The sequence below is a fragment of the Equus asinus genome, chromosome 15 (assembly GCF_041296235.1).
Source record: "Equus asinus isolate D_3611 breed Donkey chromosome 15, EquAss-T2T_v2, whole genome shotgun sequence".
NCBI lineage: Eukaryota > Metazoa > Chordata > Mammalia > Perissodactyla > Equidae > Equus > Equus asinus.
In genome coordinates this window covers 39,831,450-39,851,436 of record NC_091804.1, presented here as the reverse complement: position 1 = coordinate 39,851,436, position 19,987 = coordinate 39,831,450, and the positions used below count along the sequence as shown (strand labels likewise).

Genomic DNA, 19,987 nt, shown 5'->3' with positions numbered 1-19,987 from the left:
GATAATTAGGTCATAACAAAGGAAAAAAAGGCAGTAAAAGAGGCTGACCACTAACATAAAGATGTGAAGGAGAAAGGCCAAGCCAATTTGCATCCTAGAAGTGGGAGGCGCAGAGGGGACGAGGGGGCTGGGGGATCCAGGGCCAGAGGAAGGGATTGCGGAGGGAGAACAGATGGGAAAGAGGGAAGAAAGGAGGGAAGGGAGACAGTGAGGGGAGGGGGACGCGAAAGTGGCAAGGTAAGAAGAAGCGGAGGCCTGGGAGGGAGGGACGGGCTGCGTCCCTGTCTGTTTGTGATTAGCACACAGCCCCGTGCAGAATGGAGTAAACAGAAACTTCCAGGCATCCCCACACCCCCTCTGAGGCAACGCAGAAATCAGATGCTCCGTGATTAACCGTGGAGAGTTCAGGACACAACCACAAACGCTGTGCGGACTTGAAATTAGCTGCCTTTTCCCAGTCCCCTTGCCAAGATGGGAGTGGGGGGTGGGACGTGCAGGGGTGGGGCCCCCGCCTGCTGGGGGCCAGCATGGACTTCTCCCTGGCGGAGCTCAGAGTGACACTGACAGGCAATCGGCTGCGTCCAGAGCTGCAGGCAGCATCCGGGACGAACGGGGCCCCGGGCGGGCTTCCTGGAACCCCGACTCCACGGCCGCCTGCACCCTGACACCCGCCAGATAAGAGCTGGGCTGTGGTATCAGAGCCCGGCAGAGCGCCGTCCCGCAGCTGCGCAAGGAGGACGGGGGACAGCCGGCTCCGGAGGTGGGCGATCTTCCCCAGGGCCAGCGGGGCGGTTTCCCGGGTCCCAGCTCATCTCCTCGAGCCCCCGGCGGGTGGGAGCCGCGCCGGCTTTGGTGATTGAGGAAGCTGGGCTGCTCCAAGAAGGAGGAGGCATGACTCGGTCCTGAACGTCCAGCGCTGCTTGATGGTGAGTGCGAAACAGCTGTTCTGCATGCGGCTGGCGGGCCGGCGTGCGTGCGGACCAGGCTCCAGAGGGAGGCCAGGCGTGAGGAGGGCAGTGCTTCCTCTCATTCCACCCTGGGGCTCCCGCAGCAGGAGGTGGCCTGCCCTGAGGCTGAGATGAGATCCCAGTCACTGGCTGTGTGGCCTTGGGCAAGTTCTTTGCCCTCTCTGGGCCTCCATTTGTCCATCTCTAGAATGGAGCGGTTGAACAAGGCGATCTTTAAGGGGCTTTTACTGTGACTGCTATTTCTGGTGTGTCGGCTGTGTGCCAGGCGCCGTGCTAGGTATTGATGAAGCTTTGGCTCAGGGAACCCCTGCAAGCCCCCAGTGGGGTAGGTGTTATTATTATTATCCCTATTGTACACTGAGCAAATGGAGGCACAGAGAAGTGAAGTGACTTGCCCAAGGTCACACAGCTGGTCCGTGGCAGAGATGAGAATCAGATCTCCGTCCTTCCGACTTTACCTTTGCTAACCTCTCCACCTCCAGCAGTCTGGATTCTGTGTTCTGTGAGCACCCCAGGAAGCAGGGGTGAAGGAGGAGTGGGTGTCGAGGGAGCATTGCCTGTAGGAGGGAGGCAGAGAGGTTGGACGGAGGAAGCAACAGGCCGAGCAGCCTTCAGCTATTGGACTGCGTGTCATCTCAGGGTGGGGGCACACCGTCCGGGCGGGCAGGGGCTCCTGGCTTCAATGAAGTGTCCAAGGCCGTTTACCATCTTCGCTGCCCTGTGTGGGGGCTCCTGGGGCGTGAGAGCAGAGGGCTAACGCGAGGCAGGGGTGGAGAGAGCTGGGGGTGGGGAGAGTGGCACACGCCTCTGCTGGGTTTCGTTCCAATTTTATTTTGCCTTTTCAAAAATGTGTTTCAAATCATGCTGGGCCCCCACTGCTCGTCTGGATGAGACAGAATTGTGAAACTCACGGAGAGCTTTGCACACGCCTCCCTGGGGGAGTCACATATTGGAATTCTCAGAGGCTATTTGCATAGATGTCCCCGCAGCTGCGGTGGCAGCAGCCAAGAGATAAGATGTGATAGGCTCAGCGGTCGTCTTCCTGGCACTGAGGAGGAGGGTGCGGGTGGCATCCCAGGACCGGGAAGGGCACAGCGGCCGCGGCAGGTGGGGAGTCCCTTGGCGCCAGGCCTCTGCACAGAGACGGAGGTCCCGGTGCCCAGATGTGGCCTTGTTTCTCTCCCTTGGAAAATTCCATCCTGCAGCAGCTCTGTGCTCCTCAGGCCTCCTTCCCTTTCGGGGACTGGCTTAGGCTCTCTGCCTTGGGCTCGAGTGGAGGCCTGAGCGGTGGTCCCAGCTCTAAGGCGGTCAGCTTGTCCCAGAAACCCCTGTAGTCCTGGGAAAACTGGGACGGTTGGTCACCCTGCGTGGTTCTGCCCTTGATTTTTTTTTTTTCTCTTTGTCGCCTTGAGCAAGTCACTTCCCTCTGCTTGGGCTCTGTTTCCTCATCAGTAAATCAAAGGGATTATTTCAGGAAATCTCGAAAGTCTCTGCAGCTCTAACTTTCTGTGACCAGTGGGAGAGCACTTAAGGCTCTGGGGGGGGGAGGGTGTCTGAGAGAGGACACCCCCTGAGCCCCCCAGCGCGTCAGGGAGATGCCAGAGGAGGCTGGAATCAAGGTGGGCTTGAGGAAGTGACCGATGGCCTGCAGAGCCACGTCGCTGACCTCCGAGGTAGCGGTCCGGGCCCCGAGAGCTTCTGAAAGGCCTAAGGAATCGCTGAGAGCGCGGCTGGGCTCGCATTAGGTTCTGTGTGGAGTGACCTAACCCAGATGTCCGCTGGATACAGAGCCCTCACCTTCTGGTCCGTGGATGCTCAGCACCCGCCAGCGTCCCAGTTCTTTGTGGGGGGCTCCCACGGGGGTCTCACCTGTGCTCACACACTGCTCTCTCGTCCTGCTCGTCCTCTCCTGCTTCCTCTTGCCTCTGTCCCCAAGGCCACTTGGAGAATCTGCCCGGCCTGAGCTCTCCCGAAGCTCCCCCTTTACAGTGCCAGCTGCTCTGGGTCCCGGGCAGAGGGGGAGGGCACCCGTCCTCCCCAAGTCAGGGCATGCTTTGCCGGTGGTCCCTACGCTGTGGTATGCAGCAGCCCGCATGTACTGTCACACGAAAGCCCATTGTCAAATTTGCAGGAATTCGGTGAACTGGTTGTCAAACAGAGCCGTTGTTAAAAATTAAACTTCATAAACTTATAATTAAATTACATTAAAAACAAAGGGAATAAGTACTCAAAACTCAAAACTCATCACTTTCTTTACTTTTCTTTTTTTTTTTGCTGAGGAAGATTCACCCTGAGCTAACATCTGTGCCCGTCTTCCTCTGTGTTGTATGTGGGATGCTGCCTCCGCATGGCCACTGACGAGGGGTGTAGGTCCATGCCTGGGAACCGAACCCAGGCTGCTGAAGTGGAGCGCACTGAACTCAACCACCAGGCCAGGGGGCCGGCCCCTAGCACTGTCCGTTTTTTAAACTACATTTTGCTATTACCTGTGCTCCTGAGGTTATTTGCACCTGTTGTAACTGTCCGGTGGAAATGCTCTATAGCGGTTGCTGTCGCGCATCTCTTCCCAATTCCTTTTTTAGCAACTTCAAGCTGGTAGCCTGCGGTCAGCCGCGGTGGAAGTATTTATAGGTGGGATTTGGCAAACAGACCGCTCAGGGCTCGATTTATTGTTTTGTTGACTGTCTAGCTGGGAAAGTGAGGCAGAAAAAGTTAATGACGCAGATTAAACATAGAAGCGTGTCGCCTCTGTAGCTTTCCATTGTGAACAGCACCAAAAGTCCAGGCAGCTGCTCATGTCAGTGGCACACGAGTCAAGCTCCGACGTCACTCTCTGTGGCGTCGCTTTCGTCTTACTCCTCAGAGTGGAGGAAAATGTCAACCGGCGTCCCTGAAGAGCCACCCTCGCTCGCCAGTTACAACCATGGGGTGACAGCAGATACAAGAGTTGGGGGCAGAGGTCAACAATATCGTTCTGCGCGAATCAGTTGATCGCATTAAATCTACAAACGGGGTATTGTAACTTTTATTTTTGTTTGTAAGTTGTGTGCTACACGTTACGTCAATGCAGTCCATAGCAAACCTGAGTATACATGTGTGCATGCGTGTGCGTGGTATGTGCATATATTTGTGTGCACACACACGCGCTTGTCCCTGGACAGCTGGTTACTAAGCCTTTACCAGCGCAGCACTGGCCCCACAGCATATAGGACCCTTGTGCCCAGGGTCTCGGAAATGCTATTATGGACCCTCCCCAGCCATCACCCAAAGGGAGTCAAACTCTGGGCGTTGGGGCCTTGGTCACAAAGCCCCAGACTTCCTCCTCTCAACTGAACAAACCTGCAGTCCATCCCCCCTCCCGCTCTGGGCGTTGGAAGGATGCAGAGGTCGGGTCGGGGATGGAAGATGTTGCCTGCGCCGGCAGCATCCGGGCGCCACCTCCGGCAGCGACCAGGGCCCTGGGCCTCGCTCTTCGTCGCATTCTCCGTCTCCACACGCTCGTCGCAGTGGCAGCTCCCTGTTGATTTCATTTCATGTCAGGTCTCACTCCTGTCATCCTTTATTCTCACGTGCGGCACGCGATTCTCTAATGGAAACGGCGTCTTGGAACGAGTAGAAGGAACAGCTGAGCCAAACTTATAGGAAAGTTAAGACAACTTTCTATTTTTAGAAACCCTGGGAGCCAGGTGGGCCCTTTCCAGTTCTCGCAAGCCAGCAAGCACGAGAGGAAAATATTTCTCATTCCCAAGTTCTGCCTCTCCTCCAGTCGAGGCCGAGGAGGAGGCCCAGGTGGGGACATTGGCTAAGGGAAGTGCATCTGTGACGGCCAGGAGGGAGCCATGCCCACAGCGAATTTTAGAAAGAACTAAAAATGGGTTTTATTATTATTTTATTTTACACGGTAGGAAGGGCAATCCTGAGTTTACATCTCAGGGCTTCCCAACCCCGGGAACCCCTGTGAGGAGGCAGGCGGCTCTTCCTCCAGAGCATCCATCACTCATTTTCATATTTTTCTTTTTTTGTAATTTTAACTTTCAAAAATGAGATCATTCTTGGGGCCGGCCCCGTGGCGCAGCGGTTAAGTGCGCACGTTCTGCTTCGGCGGCCGGGGGTTCACTGGTTCAGATCCCAGGTGCAGACATGACACTACTTGTCAAGCCATGCTGTGGCAGGCATCCCACATATAAAGTGGAGGAGGATGGGCATGGATGTTAGCTCAGGGCCAGTCTTCCTCAGCAAAAAGAGGAAGATTGGCAGCAGGTGTTAGCTCAGGGCTAATCTTCCTCAAAAAAAAAAAAAAGATCATTCTTTCCTTCGATTCTGCATCGTCCTTTATTCCCCTGGCAATGTGTCCTGGGCGTTTGCCCTCTTGCGCGTGGAGCGAAACCATTCCTTTCCGAGGCTGTGTAACGGAAGTCCCAGCAGTTTGTAAGACAGGATCTGTTTTGATAACCACATCTCTGCTTTCTAAGCAGGTCTCCAACTTTCTTGACTCCAAAACACACAAGGAGAGCCCAGCTGCTTCCACTTTTCAGTAAAAAAGAAATTCTGTGGCCTCTCCCCTCAACCTGTATCTGGAAGCTGACGGCTTCCCATCACCTCCTCTGCCCCACCCTGGTCCGCATGGCCTCCATCTCTGGACTGTTGTAGCTGCCTCATCGCTGGTGTCTCTGCTTCTCCTCTTGCCTCTCTGCCGGTCTGTTCTCCACCTGCAGCCAGTGGGGTCCTGTCTCTCCTCTGCTCAGGACACCCTCTTCCCCCGAGCCCCGGCTCCCACCTCACCCAGAGTAAAAAGCAAAGTTGTCGCCACGCCCACAAGGCCCTGTGGCATCCAGACCTCATCTCCCCTGCTCCGCCCCTTGCCACACTTGTTCTTAGTTGTGCCAGGCACAGTCCTGCCTCAGGGCCTTTGCACTTGATCTCCCCCTACCTGGGACACTCACTCTTCAGATCTCCACATGGCTCTCTCCTGACCACTTGTCATCATCCAACATACTATATATTTTTCTCTCCTTGATGTCCTCTACTAGAATGTGAGTTTCCTGAGGGCAGTGATTTTTTTGTTGCCTGTCATTCAGTGCTGCATCCCATAGTAGGCACTCAATAAATGCTGGTTGGCACAGAGTAGGCACTCACTACTTGTGGAAATATTTGCTTTGCTGTGTTGCCAAGGGTGACGAGGCAGCCGGACTGTTTGGGAGAGCCCTGCATTAGGGTAGCCGGGGGCTGCCAGCCCCACACCGCCTCTCACTGATAAACACCACGTTCACTAGGCCGTGCAAACTCGAGACGTGCCCGGCTGCTCGTGTAACGACGAGAGTCTGTGGGGCTGTGCGTCACCAATGTGGCTGGTGGACCACGGGAGGGGCTCCCCTGCCCAGCCCAGGCCCAGTTTCGGCCCTTCGTTGGCCCGGTGCTCACCCCTCTCGTCTGTGTCGGGTGGGCTCAGGGGTCAGGCAGATTATGGGACGTGGATTCTGACGTGTTGCCGTGTCATCCCGTGAACGGAAACCTCCACGGAAGAGCGTGCCCAGCTCCGCCAGCCAGACCCTCTCCGCAGGTAGAAGGGGCGGGGGGGACCCCGCGGGTGGACGCGTGGGTGGCTGTGTGCTTCCTCCAAAGGCCACATCCGACACCCCACCCACCAGGGACCAAATAGGCTCGTGCCCTGCCAACAGCAGAGGGGACAGCTGAGCCCCTCCTTAGGGTCCTGGTCCCAAATCCCGAGGTCTCCTCAGACCTTAGGACGTGGCCCCAGGTGGATGGATGAGTCATGGTCTCGTCGGGACAGTGAAAGGGGCGCCTGAGCGGCCCCTCGCCCCTCCACCCGACCCTCGCACTGTGTCTCGGGAGGACCTTGCTTTATTGCGCTTCGCGGATATTGTGTTTTTTACAAACCGAGGGTTTGTGGCCAGGCCGTGTCCAGCCGGTCTGTCAGCACTGAGGGCTCAGGGGGTGGTTAGCACTTTTTTAGCAATAACGTATTTTTAAATTAACGTATGCACATTGTTGTTTTAGACATAATGCTCTTGCTCACCTAGAAGACTGCAGGATAGTGTCAACATAAGTTTTGTCTGCACGGGAAAGCAGGACGTGTCGTGACTCACTTTATGGCAGTGGTTTGGAACCGAATCTGCACTATTTCTAAAGTATGCCTGTATTTATGCAATAAAAGACACCTGGACCCACCCCCCTAGTCTGAGCACGACAGCTTTGACCATCATCTTATCCACCTCTGTGCTCCTTATGTGCGGTGGATGCTGCCATCTTTCTCTTGCTTTTCCAAAAACTGTGGTCAATATACATAATGTAAAATTTACCATTTTAACCATTTTCAAGTATACCGTTCAGTGGTATTAAGTACCTTTATAATGTCGTGCAACCATCACCATCATCCGTCTCCAGAACTTTTTCATCATCCTGCTTTCCATTGATTAAAAAAAATAGTTTTATTGCTTACATGTATATGCCCAAATAATATGCTATTACTTTTACTTATTTTTGAACTTTACAAATACTGTATGTTCTCTTGTGGCACTTGTGTTTTCAGAAAGCCTTTTATCTCTAAAATTCATCCACGTGGTTGCGTATAGCTTGTTGACCATTCATTTTCACTGCTGCATACTATTCCACTCTGTACCAGAGTTCATTTTCCCTGTCTATGGGCATTTGGGTTGTTTCCACTGGTCTGTTTGCTCTCACAAACGGTACAGCTTTGAGTGTTCTTGCACCTGTCCTAGTACCTACATGCTGGCATGTGTGTCAGAGGTGCAGCCAGGGTAGAAATTGCTGGGTCGTGGGGAATATGAAATAATATACTGAACTATTTTCCCATGTGGCTGTACCAATTCTCACAAAACCTTCCACCACATAGCGTCATATGTCTCACTTTTTGCCGCTTGAATGAGTAGAATTTCCCCTGGACCTCGCCTGCCACCATCACAGACAGGCCTGGCTGCCATTAACTGTGTCTCCAGGTCTGAGGATATCTGAAAGCCTTGAACAGGCCGTGGGTTCGTGCTGTCGCACATCTTTGTCGTATGGCTGCTCCTGCAGCGAAGGAGCCTGGCAGCTGTGCTACAGGAAGGAACACACAGAGTGGGGAAGAAAGACCTTGCCCTGACAGCATCGACCTCTCCTTCCTGCCCTCTGACCGCCATGGTTTAGTCTGGTTCTTACCGTGAGGCAGAGCCGTGTGGTGGTGGGAGGGCCGATCCTGACCTTGTCACAGGCACTGATCCGTGCACTTTCCACCAATTGCTGCTAATTCATGCAATCCTCAGACCCCACAAACGGAAGTCCTCTTACTAGACCCACTTCATGGATGTGGAAACTAAGGAACAGAGAGGTTAGGTGACTTGCCCAAAATCACGCAGATAGTAAATGGCAGAGCTGGGTTTGACTCCAGCTCGTCTGGCTTCCTCTGGAGTTTATGTCACCTCCGGATAGAGCCAAGCCATGAAGTGTCGCAAGCTCCTCAGTCCTACGGACTTGGATTCAAATCCTGGATCTCTTACTACCGTGCTGTGTGACTTCGGGCAGGTTACTTCACTTCTCTGTACCTCTAAAATGGCAAGAGCTCTCTTTTCCAGCAGCCTCATTAAGTGTTTTTTTCTTGTGTCTTATTGTTTCTTGTCGAGCTGGATGCCCGTTCCTGAAACATCCCTGGAATATGCTCGTTGGCTTGAGCCTGCCAGGGCCCATCCCCGGAGCGGAAGGGGGACCAATTCCGCCCCAAAGCCAACTGCTGTGCCTGGGAGGGAGACGTGTTGCTGGGCAACGGGCGGGCACATGTGCACTCCAGGCTGGGCTGGCTTGGACCATTGACCTTTGTGACCACAGGACTGAGAAACAGGCTGACTGGCTTGGGTGGCGACCAGCACAGGCTGCCTCTGGCCTTGTCCGTGTGAGGCCAATGGCTGTGCGAGCGTCGGTGCACACGGCGTGTCTGGAATACCTATTCCGAAGGGTAATTCCCAAGGATGGAGCATGTTTGGACTTTTTGGGGGGGAAAATTCCATTTCTGTTGCCAATTAGTTCTGCTTGAGAACAGCTCTTCTCAACACCAACACGCTGGCTGCCCAGGCTTGCGTTCTGTTGATCAGCTCTAAGTGGGGAAAAAAGTGGCTTTTCTTTCCTTCCTCCACCCCCAAACGTGAAACCCGGCTGTTCGTGATGAAGGGGGTCGTGCGGATCCTTTAGTTTTCCTCGTCATGACTCCAGGAAAGGCTACGAAAATAATCAGTGGGCCCCGCTGGCCGTAACTGAGTGTGGGGCGAAGCTGGCTACCCCAGCGTCTGGGTGACCAGGATCCGACTCAGATGGCGGAGGTTCCGTCACTTCTCTGCTAATTCCACCTGCTCCCCGGCCGGCGCAGGGCAGGAAGCGCTGAGGGTTGTCTGTCTGCTTCTCTTCTTTCTGGGGTTCCAGGGGGGTCCTGGCAGAGGGACCCTGGACAAGACGGAGAAGCCGGGTGGCCGGACGACAGCGTGGATCCGAGCGGTCCGCTGACGCCCACAGCCTGCGCGGAATCCCAGCTCTGCCGCTTACGGCCGCGAGCTTTGAGCTCGGGACTCGACCTCCGGGTGCCTCAGTTTCCTTATTTTACAGTGATGGTAGTGGCCACTCCTCTTGACAGCGATGTTAGGATCAAAGGAGTCCCTGTGCTTGGGAGAGGCCCTGAGCACATGTCACGTCCTGTGCAAACGTCATCCTTCAGTGTTGACGCGCCTCCCTCCCCTCTGCTGACACTTGAGTCGTACGTGGTTGTGCCCACGTATCTTAACCTGGTCCCCTGGTGATGGACATGGGGTAGGTTCCAGTCTTTTGTGATTGTAAATAATGCTGCATTGAATAATCTCTGGCTTTGTGTACCCCACCTCACCCCCACCCCCCGCCAAGGTTTGTGAACTCCACGATAACCTTGGCTCTGCACTTTCCTTCCTGGGGCCTGCAGAATGAGGAGAGGCGTGCGGGCGAAGGGCCAGCCCTGGCCTGGCATGCAGACGGGCCTGTGGGGTGGGGTGGGGCTCTCCCCAAGCCTGGCAGGACAGATTCCTCTCGAATCCCTCAGGGGAGCGAGGCACCCCGGGGTGAGTTTCAGAAGGTTGGGGCCAGGGCCATCCAGCCCCCAGGTTCCTGGCAAACGCCCTGAGGTGGTCTGGAGAGAGGAAATTTGTGCCACGGAGGTTCTGCCCATTCGTTGTGATCCTCTTCCTCCAGGAAGCCCCCTGGGATCTCGGCTGCAACACTCTTGGCTGTCTCTGCATGGATTTAGCACTGTGGTACCCAGCTACGATCTGAGAGGGCAAAACCTTAAATGTGGGTCAGGAAGACTGGATTCGGGTCCTAAGTTCTTAGCGCTCCCGCTCACATAACCCCCTGCACCTCCCCGTTGGATATAATAACAGTCGGATAATAATAATAATGGTAACAACTTCTCAGGAGGGTCTCGGGAGGTGTCGGCGATGAAACGTGTGCGAAGCGTTTGACCCTGTGTTGGGCACGAGAAATACAAGCTCGCATTAGGAATGTCACGTCTGTGGGAGGAGCCGGTCACCCGCGGAGCTGTTGGTCCTTGCCGGCAGCAGCGTCTGCAGAGGGTGAAGGGCGTCCCACCTAACTGTGTGGCCTTGGGCAGGTCGTATGCCCTCTGAACTGCATTTTCTCTCAAAAATGGGGGTTCTGGGGCTGGCCCCGTGGCCGAGTGGTTAAGTTCGCGCACTCCGCGGCAGGCGACCCAGTGTTTCGTTGGTTCGAATCCTGGGCGCGGACATGGCACTGCTCATCAAACCACGCTGAGGCGGCGTCCCACATGCCACAACTAGAAGGACCCACAACGAAGAATATACAACTATGTACCGGGGGGCTTTGGGGAGGAAAAGGAAAAAATAAAATCTTAAAAAAAAAATTGTTAAAAAAAAAAAGGGGGTTCTGATGATATGTATCGTGCAGGTTTGTTGTGAGAATTAAACGCGGCAGAGCACGAACTGCTTCCGACCAGCGAACGCTCGGTCAGTGGTGGCTGTTGCTGACGTTGTTGATCTCGAGGGTTAACCGTTGTATACGTCCTCCCAGAAACTGGCACAGCGTTGTGCACGCAGTTGGTGCCGAGTGAATACAGATGGAGTGACCGACAGGGCCACGTCCACTTGTTATAAAGTCGGGTCTGGGGGAGGGAGATGGAGGGACCCATTTCTCACGTTGTTGACCCCTCAGGGAGCACAGAGGCTACGACCTTACCTGCGGGTGTGGCATCTGCTGCAGCTGGAGTCTGTGAGATGATGGACCGGGCATTGTCAGCACCATTTTACAGACAAGAAAACTGGAGCCCAGAGAGGGGAGGGCCTGCCCCTCGCCCCACGGCCAGCACGCGGCTCAGCAGGAACCCACAGTGTGCTTCACTCTGACGCTCAGCCCCGGGCAGGAAATGGACCTCGGGGGCAAGATACAGTGTCCTCTGTGGCCAGAGAGGGCCCTTGCACATTTCTGACATTTTTGCATCTTGGGACAAGGGGTGAAGAAACTCAGATGAACTGTTCCCATTTCCTGGTGGAAAAACCCGGTGGCCCGGGCAGGGATCTTTGCAGTGGGGCTGCATCGTAAGCGCGTTTTGACTGTCTTTTGCCCCTCTCCCCACCCTCCTGCTCAGCAGCCATTGTCGAAAACCTGGAGGGGGTCAATCCAGGGATGACCTCCGGGACTGTTGGAGGGTATCCAACAGGCCAGTGGGCTCCTGCTCCCTTCACGCTGGCCCCGGTCCCCGCCCCGTGGCTGTCGGGCTGGCCCTGCATGAGTGAACGAATGAATGAGCAGTTGCTCTCTCGCCTCCACGGGACCTTCCTCCCTGTGTCCCCTCCTCCTCTTGCAAGGACATCAGTCATTGGATTTAGGGCCACCCTGATCCACTGTGACCTCGTCTTCACTAATTACATTTGCAAAGATTCTGTTTCCAAATAAGGTCACGTTTAAATCTCTGGATAGACATGAATTTGAGGGGACTCTGGTCAACTCGCGACACCACCTGATAAATATTAGCTGTTATCGACACTCCTCTGACTGCAGGATTTATGCAGCACGGACCGTGTGCCCGCACTTTTCTGAGTTCCTGTCATTCCTGCCCCCGTTTTCCCGTCTCCACGATCTTGTGAAGTGGGTTCTCCGAGTACCTCTGGTTGAGGCCCAGAGAGGTGGACGGACTTGTCCCAGATCACACGGCTGGTAAACAGCAAATCTGGGGTTCAGACTCCAAAGCAGGCACGGTTTCAAGACCCTCCAGTGCCAACCCCGGAGTTAGAGTCGCCGTGCTTTCTGTCCCAGAATCCCAACCGTCTGAGGGGTGCCCTCTCCAGACCTGGGCTCTCTCCAGATACATCTGCCCCAAAGAGGCTCTAAAAAGGGGGAGAGAGGAATCCTGTCCCGATCGCGGTTACACGAAGGTGCGTTCTCCCGCAGATCGGGGTACCCGGCTCTCCCGCGCTGTCAGCGCACCGGAGGCGTGCCTTTCATCCCTGACATCTGGCAACGTTTGAGGAGTCTTGACTTGGGGCTACAAATTGAGAACTGGTCCATTAAGGTGTGATTTATTCGTCATCCAGACAACGCTGTTAAATGTCTGCAGAGTGATTCACTCTGTCGGGTTTGCAAGCCCCGACTTCTGGGGCCGGGCCTGGTGAAGTCCCTGGCGGGGTGAGGCTGATGCTCTGGCGGTGAGGGGCGGGCAGGCCTGGCGGGTGGTCGGGGCCTGACAGGGATGGTGAATGTGCGGCCAGAGGGGGCACGTGGTCCGCCTTCGAGCACGCCTGTCGCGGCCGTGGAATCGCAGGCTTGGCTAACGGGAGGCGTGCGAGCAGGAGCCTTGGAGCCCTGGGCTCAGAGTCTGGAACGAGGGGTTGTCGTTTCCAACAACTGGGGTTCTGGGGCCAGGAAATAGTTGCTCTGTCAGCAGGGAGGGCCAGGCGCCTTCTCCTCGCCAGCCAGCAGGCGGGAAGCCCCCGGGGAGATCAGGGGCTCCCCTGAGGACACATCCAGCCTGCAGAACCTCGCAGGGGGCCGGGGGGCTGGCGAGTTTGTAGGAGCCAGACATGTGGCCCGGGGCGCTGCTCCGAAGCCGACTGCCTGCGTTCACGTCCTGCCTCCCCCGTGGGCCGGCCAGGCCTTGGATTGCTTTTCTGTAGAACAGAGATGGTGACGGAACCTCCTTGGGGCTGGCAGGGACTCCCTGAGCTAAGGGCACAGAGCGAGTTCTCATTAATTCCAGCCTTGTCGTCATGACGATGACGTGGCGTGGTGCGCTGGTGGTGCACATGGAAGGGCCAAGGCCTGGGACAAGAGAGGAGTGGACGGCCGCTTCTGGCTGGGGGTCTGGGGCCAGGCTCCCGACTTGCCCGATGCACACAGGGCAGGAACCTTCTCCTAGGGCCCGTCCCTCAGGGCAATTGGGGGGCCAGTGCTGATGCTGGTTGTCACCCAGGTTGGGCAGCCGTGTACCCAGCATCCAAGAAGCTGTGGGGTCAGCTGAAGTGGGGGGCACCCAGGAGGAAGGCCGGGGCTACCCCCAAAGCACGCCCCACTACAGGGGAGTTGCCCGTGGGCTGGCAACCGGTCTCTCCGCCTGTGGACATCAAGGATCTGGTTCACATCGCCACCTTAGGACGGAGGAAGGATAGACAATGGCCATGTGGCCCTTCTGCTCAGGTGGCTCCTACTCCGCATGAGAGGGGGGCCAGACGTGCACCTCTGCGGGCACGCAAGCCTGTGGTGGTGGGTGGTGGGTGGGGAAAGTGTCGAGTCTGAGCACAGCCTCCGGGTCAGAGGTGGGCAGCATGGCAGGTCCAGCTCAGTTTGGGGGTCACGTAGACCTGGGGCGGGGAGCCCTGGACATCCTGATGTTAAGCCTCCCAGGGCCTGTGATGTGCATCCAGGTCGACAGTCTCTGCTGCTGACTCGGAGTCAGGGGTCTGTTACCAGGTGAAGGCTGAGCCTGACCCCTCCCCTTGTCCCCATCACCCCCAGCACGGACTGCCTGGGAGCCGTGGCCAGGCCGTGGTTTTCGTGCCAGCTGGCAGGGGCTCTCCCACAAGCGTCAGTTTCTGGAGCTATCAGTGCTGTGGCCAACGGCTTGTCTGTCTCCACGGCGCCAAGCCCGGACAGCTTTTGGGGAACATATTCCATGATGAAAGGACGGAAGAACCCAGCGTGGGGGTGGCCGAGTGGAGGGCAAAGGATGCTGGGTGTCCTGGCCGTAGGCTGGTCCTCGGAAGCCCCAGGAGGAACTGGCTGGGGCAAAGTGAGGAGGGCCGTAGGGCTTCCCCTGGGGGAGGGACCTTCCCCGGGGACTTGGCCTGTGGCAGCTGCTCAGTGAGGGCTCTTCACAGCCGCATCCTGACCGACCCCTCGGGTTTCATTTCCTGATTCTGTGATCTTCACACTGCTCCAGCCAATGGTCCCATTCATTCAGTCATCCATTCATTCATTTTCTTGGTCCTATCAATGAGCCTATGAGTGGGGAGGTGCTATGACTATGCCCATTTTCAGGTGAGGGTCCACGCATACAGGCTAAGCAAAGGCTCACAGGCCCAGAGCCAATGAGGGGCTGTGCTAGCTGTCTCTTGCTTCATAACACATGACCCCCACGTGTTTGTGACCTCACAGTTGCTGCCGGTTGGGGGCCCAGGCTTGGCTTGGCTGGGTCCCCTGCTTCAGGGTCTCTCAGGCTGCCGTCCGGGTGTTGGGGGCTCCAGTCATTTTGAGTTCAACCGAGGCAGGATCCGTGTCTGAACTCACTCAGTGACGTGGGCGGGATTCAGGCCCTCTGGGCCCTCCGTCCCTAGCCACGTGCGCCTCTGTAGCATGGCGGCTTGCTGGGTCGAAGTGAGCGGGCCAAGAAGGGGTGTATGCACACGTGTGTGTGTGCTCATGTGCGTGTGTACAGCGTGGAGTCACTGTCTTCTATAACCTCATCCTGGACGCGGCGCCCCACCACTGTTGCCGTGTTCCATCCGTTAGAAGCACGTCACGGGTCCGCTCACACTCCAAGGAGAGCGTGGGTCTCTGGGGGCCACGTCAGAAGCTGCCCACCCCAGGGGCCGAGCCCGGGTTTGAAGCCAATAGGGGCTACTGCCAAGCCTGTGCCCCACCCCGAGGGAGCCGAGAGAAGAGCTCTTGCCCCCCGGCTGCCCGGCCGCCACACGCACAGTCAGGACTGACCCTCGCGTTCTCTGACTCTGTGCACATTTACCGAGTGCCCCCTACGTGTCAGACAGGGCTGATGGGGACAGGCGTGGCTCCGCCCACAGGAGTGTCCGTCCTGGTGGCCCACGGGGCTGCGCATTTCCTCACTGTCACACGCGTATGCAGAGAAAATGTCTTTTCTTTATTTCCTGTAACCGATCTGAGATGTCTCACAAACCCATCCTTGGGCAACAAGGAAAAACACCAGATTTAGTCTAATCTGCTCAATTTAATCAGATCCACTCCTTAGGGCTCTAGGTAATGCTAGTCTCAGATCCCGCTGCTCCCCCCTCAGCCCTCGCTAGGACGGCACGGGGTCTGCGTGTCCTGGGCTGTGACGATGATGAGACTCCCCAGTGGAGGTGGGGGTGGGACCCCAGCCACACCTGTTGCCCGCATCGCCGCGCGCCTTTCTGGCGTCTGTGGCCGAAGCTGCAGCTGGAAGGACTCCTGCCCTGGGCCTGGAGCCCTGCCTGACGACCTGCCCCCACGGTGGCTCAGACCCCCTGCTCCACTGCGTCCGGCCGTCCACCGCCAGTCCCTGCTGCCCCTCTGCCCCTCGCCCTAACAACGTGTCCCCCACCTGAGTAGGAACATGCTGAGCCCCATCCTGGACATGGGGGGACACGACGTAGCCAGGGCAGTGGAACATCGGGGCTTCCTTCCTTTCAACCGGCTCCAGATTCCCCACCCCTAAACGGTGGGTGGTGGTCTCAAGGTGGCTTCCTCCTCCAGCCCCCAGAGGATCAGCGCACACTCCTGCCTTTGGGGCCGACTCTCCTTATATAAAAACACCAACAAATGGAAGCAGCTGACGTGTGGCATGGAGTCTCTTCTAGGCACTTCACATGTTAACTCATTTCATACTCACAGCAACACAGGAGGAGGTACTCTTAGTCTCATTTTACAGACAAGAAAACTCAGGCACAGAGAAGTGAACTAACTTGCTCATGGTCACACAGCTAGTAAGTGGCGGAGCTGGGATTTGAACCCAGGTAGCCCCTGAGTCCATACCCTTCACCACTGCCCTCCTCCAAGCCATGGGCCTCTCCAGGCGGAAGCTGAGGGGAAGGGCAGGGGGATGTTCTCCCTTCTTCTGTGCGATGCTCCTTCTGCCACAGACAGCAAGCCTAGGGTCATGGGTGGAGGGAGATGTCTACTTTCTGGACAATTTGGGGAAGTTCTGTGTCCCTGCTATGTTAATTGGAGGCTAAAGGACTTTTTAAAAATGTTTTCTCAGGGCCGGCGTGGTGGCGTAGTGGTTAAGTTTGTGGTTTGCAGGTTCGCATCCCGGGTGCGGACGTGGTACCGGTTGTCAAGCCATGCTGTGGTGGCATCCCACATATAAAGGAGAGGAAGATGGGCACAGATGTTAGCTCAGGGCCAGTCTTCCTCAGCAAAAAACAAAAAGTGAGTGTTCTCATGGTGGTGGCTTTTCCGTCTCCTGTGTGGTGGCAAAATCTCTCTTGATGATGAGAAGCTGAACACGGCCTGGTCCTGCTCTGTATCCTCTGCACAAATCCACGCCTTCTCCAGGCAGAGGGATGTCTGAGGAGCTGGCGGGGAGGGGCTGCTTACCAGAAAGGCAGAGAGGGAAGCACAGGAATCGTTTTCAAACTGTCGCCTTTACAGAAACTATCCTGGACTTCATTAGTGGCGGTTGTGTGAATGTGCTGCGGGAGACACTCCCGGGCGATGGAGTGTGGAACTGTCCTCCCATTCCAGTCCAGCGGCCATGACAAAGTCCCACGGACTCGGCGTCAGAGCCTCCATCACAGCTCAGTCTCTGTCAACAGACTCTGGGACCTGGGCAGAGGCCCAGCTCAGTTTCCCCATTTGGGGAAGAAAGAGATGAATCTGTCACTCTGAAAAGATGAAGCAGACAGTTCCTGGTGTGCTGAAAAGGGTGAGAGTCACACTAGGGTGGCGGGGGCGAGCAGGTGCTGACCCCATGGTGGAAGGAGGCAGAAGATCTGAGAGCATCCCAGACACGCTGCTTCTCCGACCTCCTGCCTCCTCACCCCTGTCCAAGCCGGTCTAAGTGAGAGCGAAACGATTGCTGATACTCTAACTACCACTTACGACGTCAGGCACTGCGCAAACATCATCACTTCGGGTTCTCAGAAACGGCCCTGCGCAGTGGGGAGTATTATTACCCCATTTCACAGAAGGGAAAGCTGAGGCTCAGAGAGGTTAAGCGCCTTTGTACAACGACACAGTGAGCATGTGGCAGGCTATGATTTGTCCCCAGGTCTCCCTGAGTCCCTGGCCTGCGCCATCGTCCCGCTGCTGCTGTGCCTTTCAGGCTCCTGGTTGGGGGAAGAGAAGAATTTGCCCCAGAAAAAGCTTCAAGAGCCAGACTCCAGAAGTGCCCAGAGCTGTTAGTTCCGTGTCATGGTCCACGCCCCCCCGGCTGGGAAGGAGCCAGGCCGGTCAGGTCGAGTGGCCGTGAGGACATGTTAAGAACTTCCAGCAGAGACCCAGTTTTGCAATGTTCTAGGACGAGGCAGGGAGGTTTCCTCTGGGGATGGGGCGGAGGCTCCAGTCCCTTTAACCCGAGGAGCCGGGGGTGGAGGGTGTCACATTTGCTAGCTGATGGTTAATGTTCCCTCCCGGGGGTATTTGTGATTTATGCCAATGTTTTCAAACAAAATCCAACCAAGCCAGACTCAGTGCCCCAGGAAGCTAAGGAAAAAGCATTCATGGAAACTGTGTTTTGGGGCGAATAGAAGGATATGCCAGACTACTTGCCCCCTTTTGACTTTACTCATCCAAAGCAGAGGCCGTCTTATCACAGAGAAGCCCAGGAGGGGTCTCCCAGGCTTCCACAGTTGAAGATGTTGGTGACCTTTCTCTGCGTTCTAGGCCTCTTGTCTTGGTTGGATGGAAGAAAAAAACAAAAACAAGCCTCCAGATGTTCTCCCTGTCACGTTAGCCAAACGCTTGTTTGGTTCCATCCTGCGGCCTGACTGGGAAAAGAAAGAATGTGCGCTAGGACTGTTTGCATTACAAGTGACCAAACCAATGCATACTGGCTTAAACCAGAAAGAGAATCCATTGACTCACATAATTTAAAGCCTAGGATTAGGCTTAGCTGCAGGTATGGCTGGATCCAGCAGGGTGGGTGGGGGTGGGGCATCCTAGGGCTGATTTTCAGTGCCCCCGGCCTGGAGGAGATTTCCTTGGCTGAGGCTGGCACAGAGGCTGTAAGGATGTGGCGGTCTGAATGGGCCTCTGTGGTGTGCACGAAAAAGTGGGAAAGGACAATTCACCAGGAGACACCTATGGTGCTGTTAGATGAAAGGTCACATTGACAGAGAGATCTCCTTCAGTTTTGTGTGGTCCAATGAGATCTTAAGAATCTAAGCCATTTCCAGCTTTGAGGAGCCTTAGCATCTGGGTTGGGGAGGCAAGTATGTGACGCCAGACATACGTTCTTCCCCATCCTTAGTTCATGGCAGGCGTGGCTAATTGATCACAGCACCCTCTCCTAGTGAGCCCAGACACAGCCTCAGAATCCATCTCAACACAAGACCGGAAGCAGCCCGTATGCAACCAGCCGGTGTGAGAACAGGGGCCGGAGCCTATTTGCAGTTTCTGTTCTAAAGCGACGGGGCTCCGGGGACCGGAGTTCTGAGAGCTGCAGTGACTCGCCCGGGGTTGTGCGGGGACTCGGCGACCGACCCCTCCCAGCCTCGGCCAGCCTCCTTTCCTGTGGGATCCTGCCCGAAGCGAGCGCGGAGAGGTCTGTCCCTCAGGACTTTCCCACTCCGGACAGCTGCTGCACATGCAGAAGGGGCAGACTTGAGGTCAGAGGGCAGCCAGAAAGCTCGGCCGCTGACCGGCTCTCACAGTGAGTAGTGCCCGGAGCTGAGCGCGGCCCGTGGGCAGACGGGCAGGGGGCTCGGGGGGCCCCCGGTCAGACAGTTTGTCCGTCCACAGGGACCTCTGGGGTCTTCCTGGTGCCCTACCTTACACACAATAAAACTCCCGCTCGGCATCTCAAATGGGAGGGGGCTGAGGTCACTCCCTTCTGGGGACGGGTCCGAGTGGTCCCGAGGGAGGACAAAGGGCTGGCAACCCGTCCAGGGAAGCCGGGAAGCGGAGCTGGGTCCCGACGTGGCTCTTATCCTCCCAGCTCAGCCTCACCCCGTCAGAAGGGGAGAAGAGGTGTCAAAGGACCAGCTGATTATTGTCTGTGGGAAGGGACCGCCCTGACCCCAAGGCGCCTGTTGTGGTGTACGTGACATGAAGTTAATAATTTTAGCGGGCTGGTGCTGGGCTCACGATGTGCTGCTCAGAGCGACAGGCTTTGTCTGCATCCTCTTAACTCAGATTCTCGAGACAGTCTGAGCAGTGGGCGGAGTGGTTCCCGGGAACGGCGGCTGACCCGAGGCTCGGAGAGTGGGGCAGGACGCCCGCAGCTGCCCCGCGAGGGTGGCGGCCCGGATCAGCTCCGCCCGACCCGAGTCCCGATCGAGCGGCGCTCCGTGGGCTGGAGGACCGAGAGGAGGACCGGGCGGCCTGTGAGAGGCCCTGAGAACCCTTAGGGACGAGGCACGGCAGCAACGTCCGAGGTGCCGGGTGGGATCCGAGCAGCACGCGGTCCTTCCAGAAAGCGCAGGGTGTGCCCCTGGGACAACGGCACGAGACAAGGCTGAACAACTGCAACGAATGCCCGTCCGACTCCCCCAGCCGAGCTCGTGGCCCACAGCAGGCGCAGTCAGCGGTTTCAAACCTCCCATCTACAACAAGCCCCTCATCGTACAGGGGAGGAAACCGAGGCT

General features: G+C 56.5%; 1 protein-coding gene across 13 annotated transcripts in view; it reads left to right on the top strand.

The window, feature by feature from the left end:
* Nucleotides 1–19,987, top strand: part of RIPOR3 (RIPOR family member 3) — a 106,081-nt gene that overhangs the window by 28,687 nt on the left and 57,407 nt on the right. For 3 of the 13 annotated variants that reach the window (XM_044748519.2, XM_044748518.2, XM_070486125.1), the window contains exon 1: nt 197–926. The exons of 6 other annotated variants lie outside the window; for them this stretch is intronic. In XM_044748519.2, coding sequence (XP_044604454.1) covers nt 924–926 — 3 coding nt within the window. In that variant the 5' untranslated portion in view covers nt 197–923. Of the gene's footprint in view, nt 1–196; nt 927–18,409; nt 19,054–19,987 lie in introns of those variants that run through there. 4 more of the 13 variants (XM_014832575.3, XM_070486126.1, XM_070486124.1 and 1 more) reach the window with 2 other exon arrangements.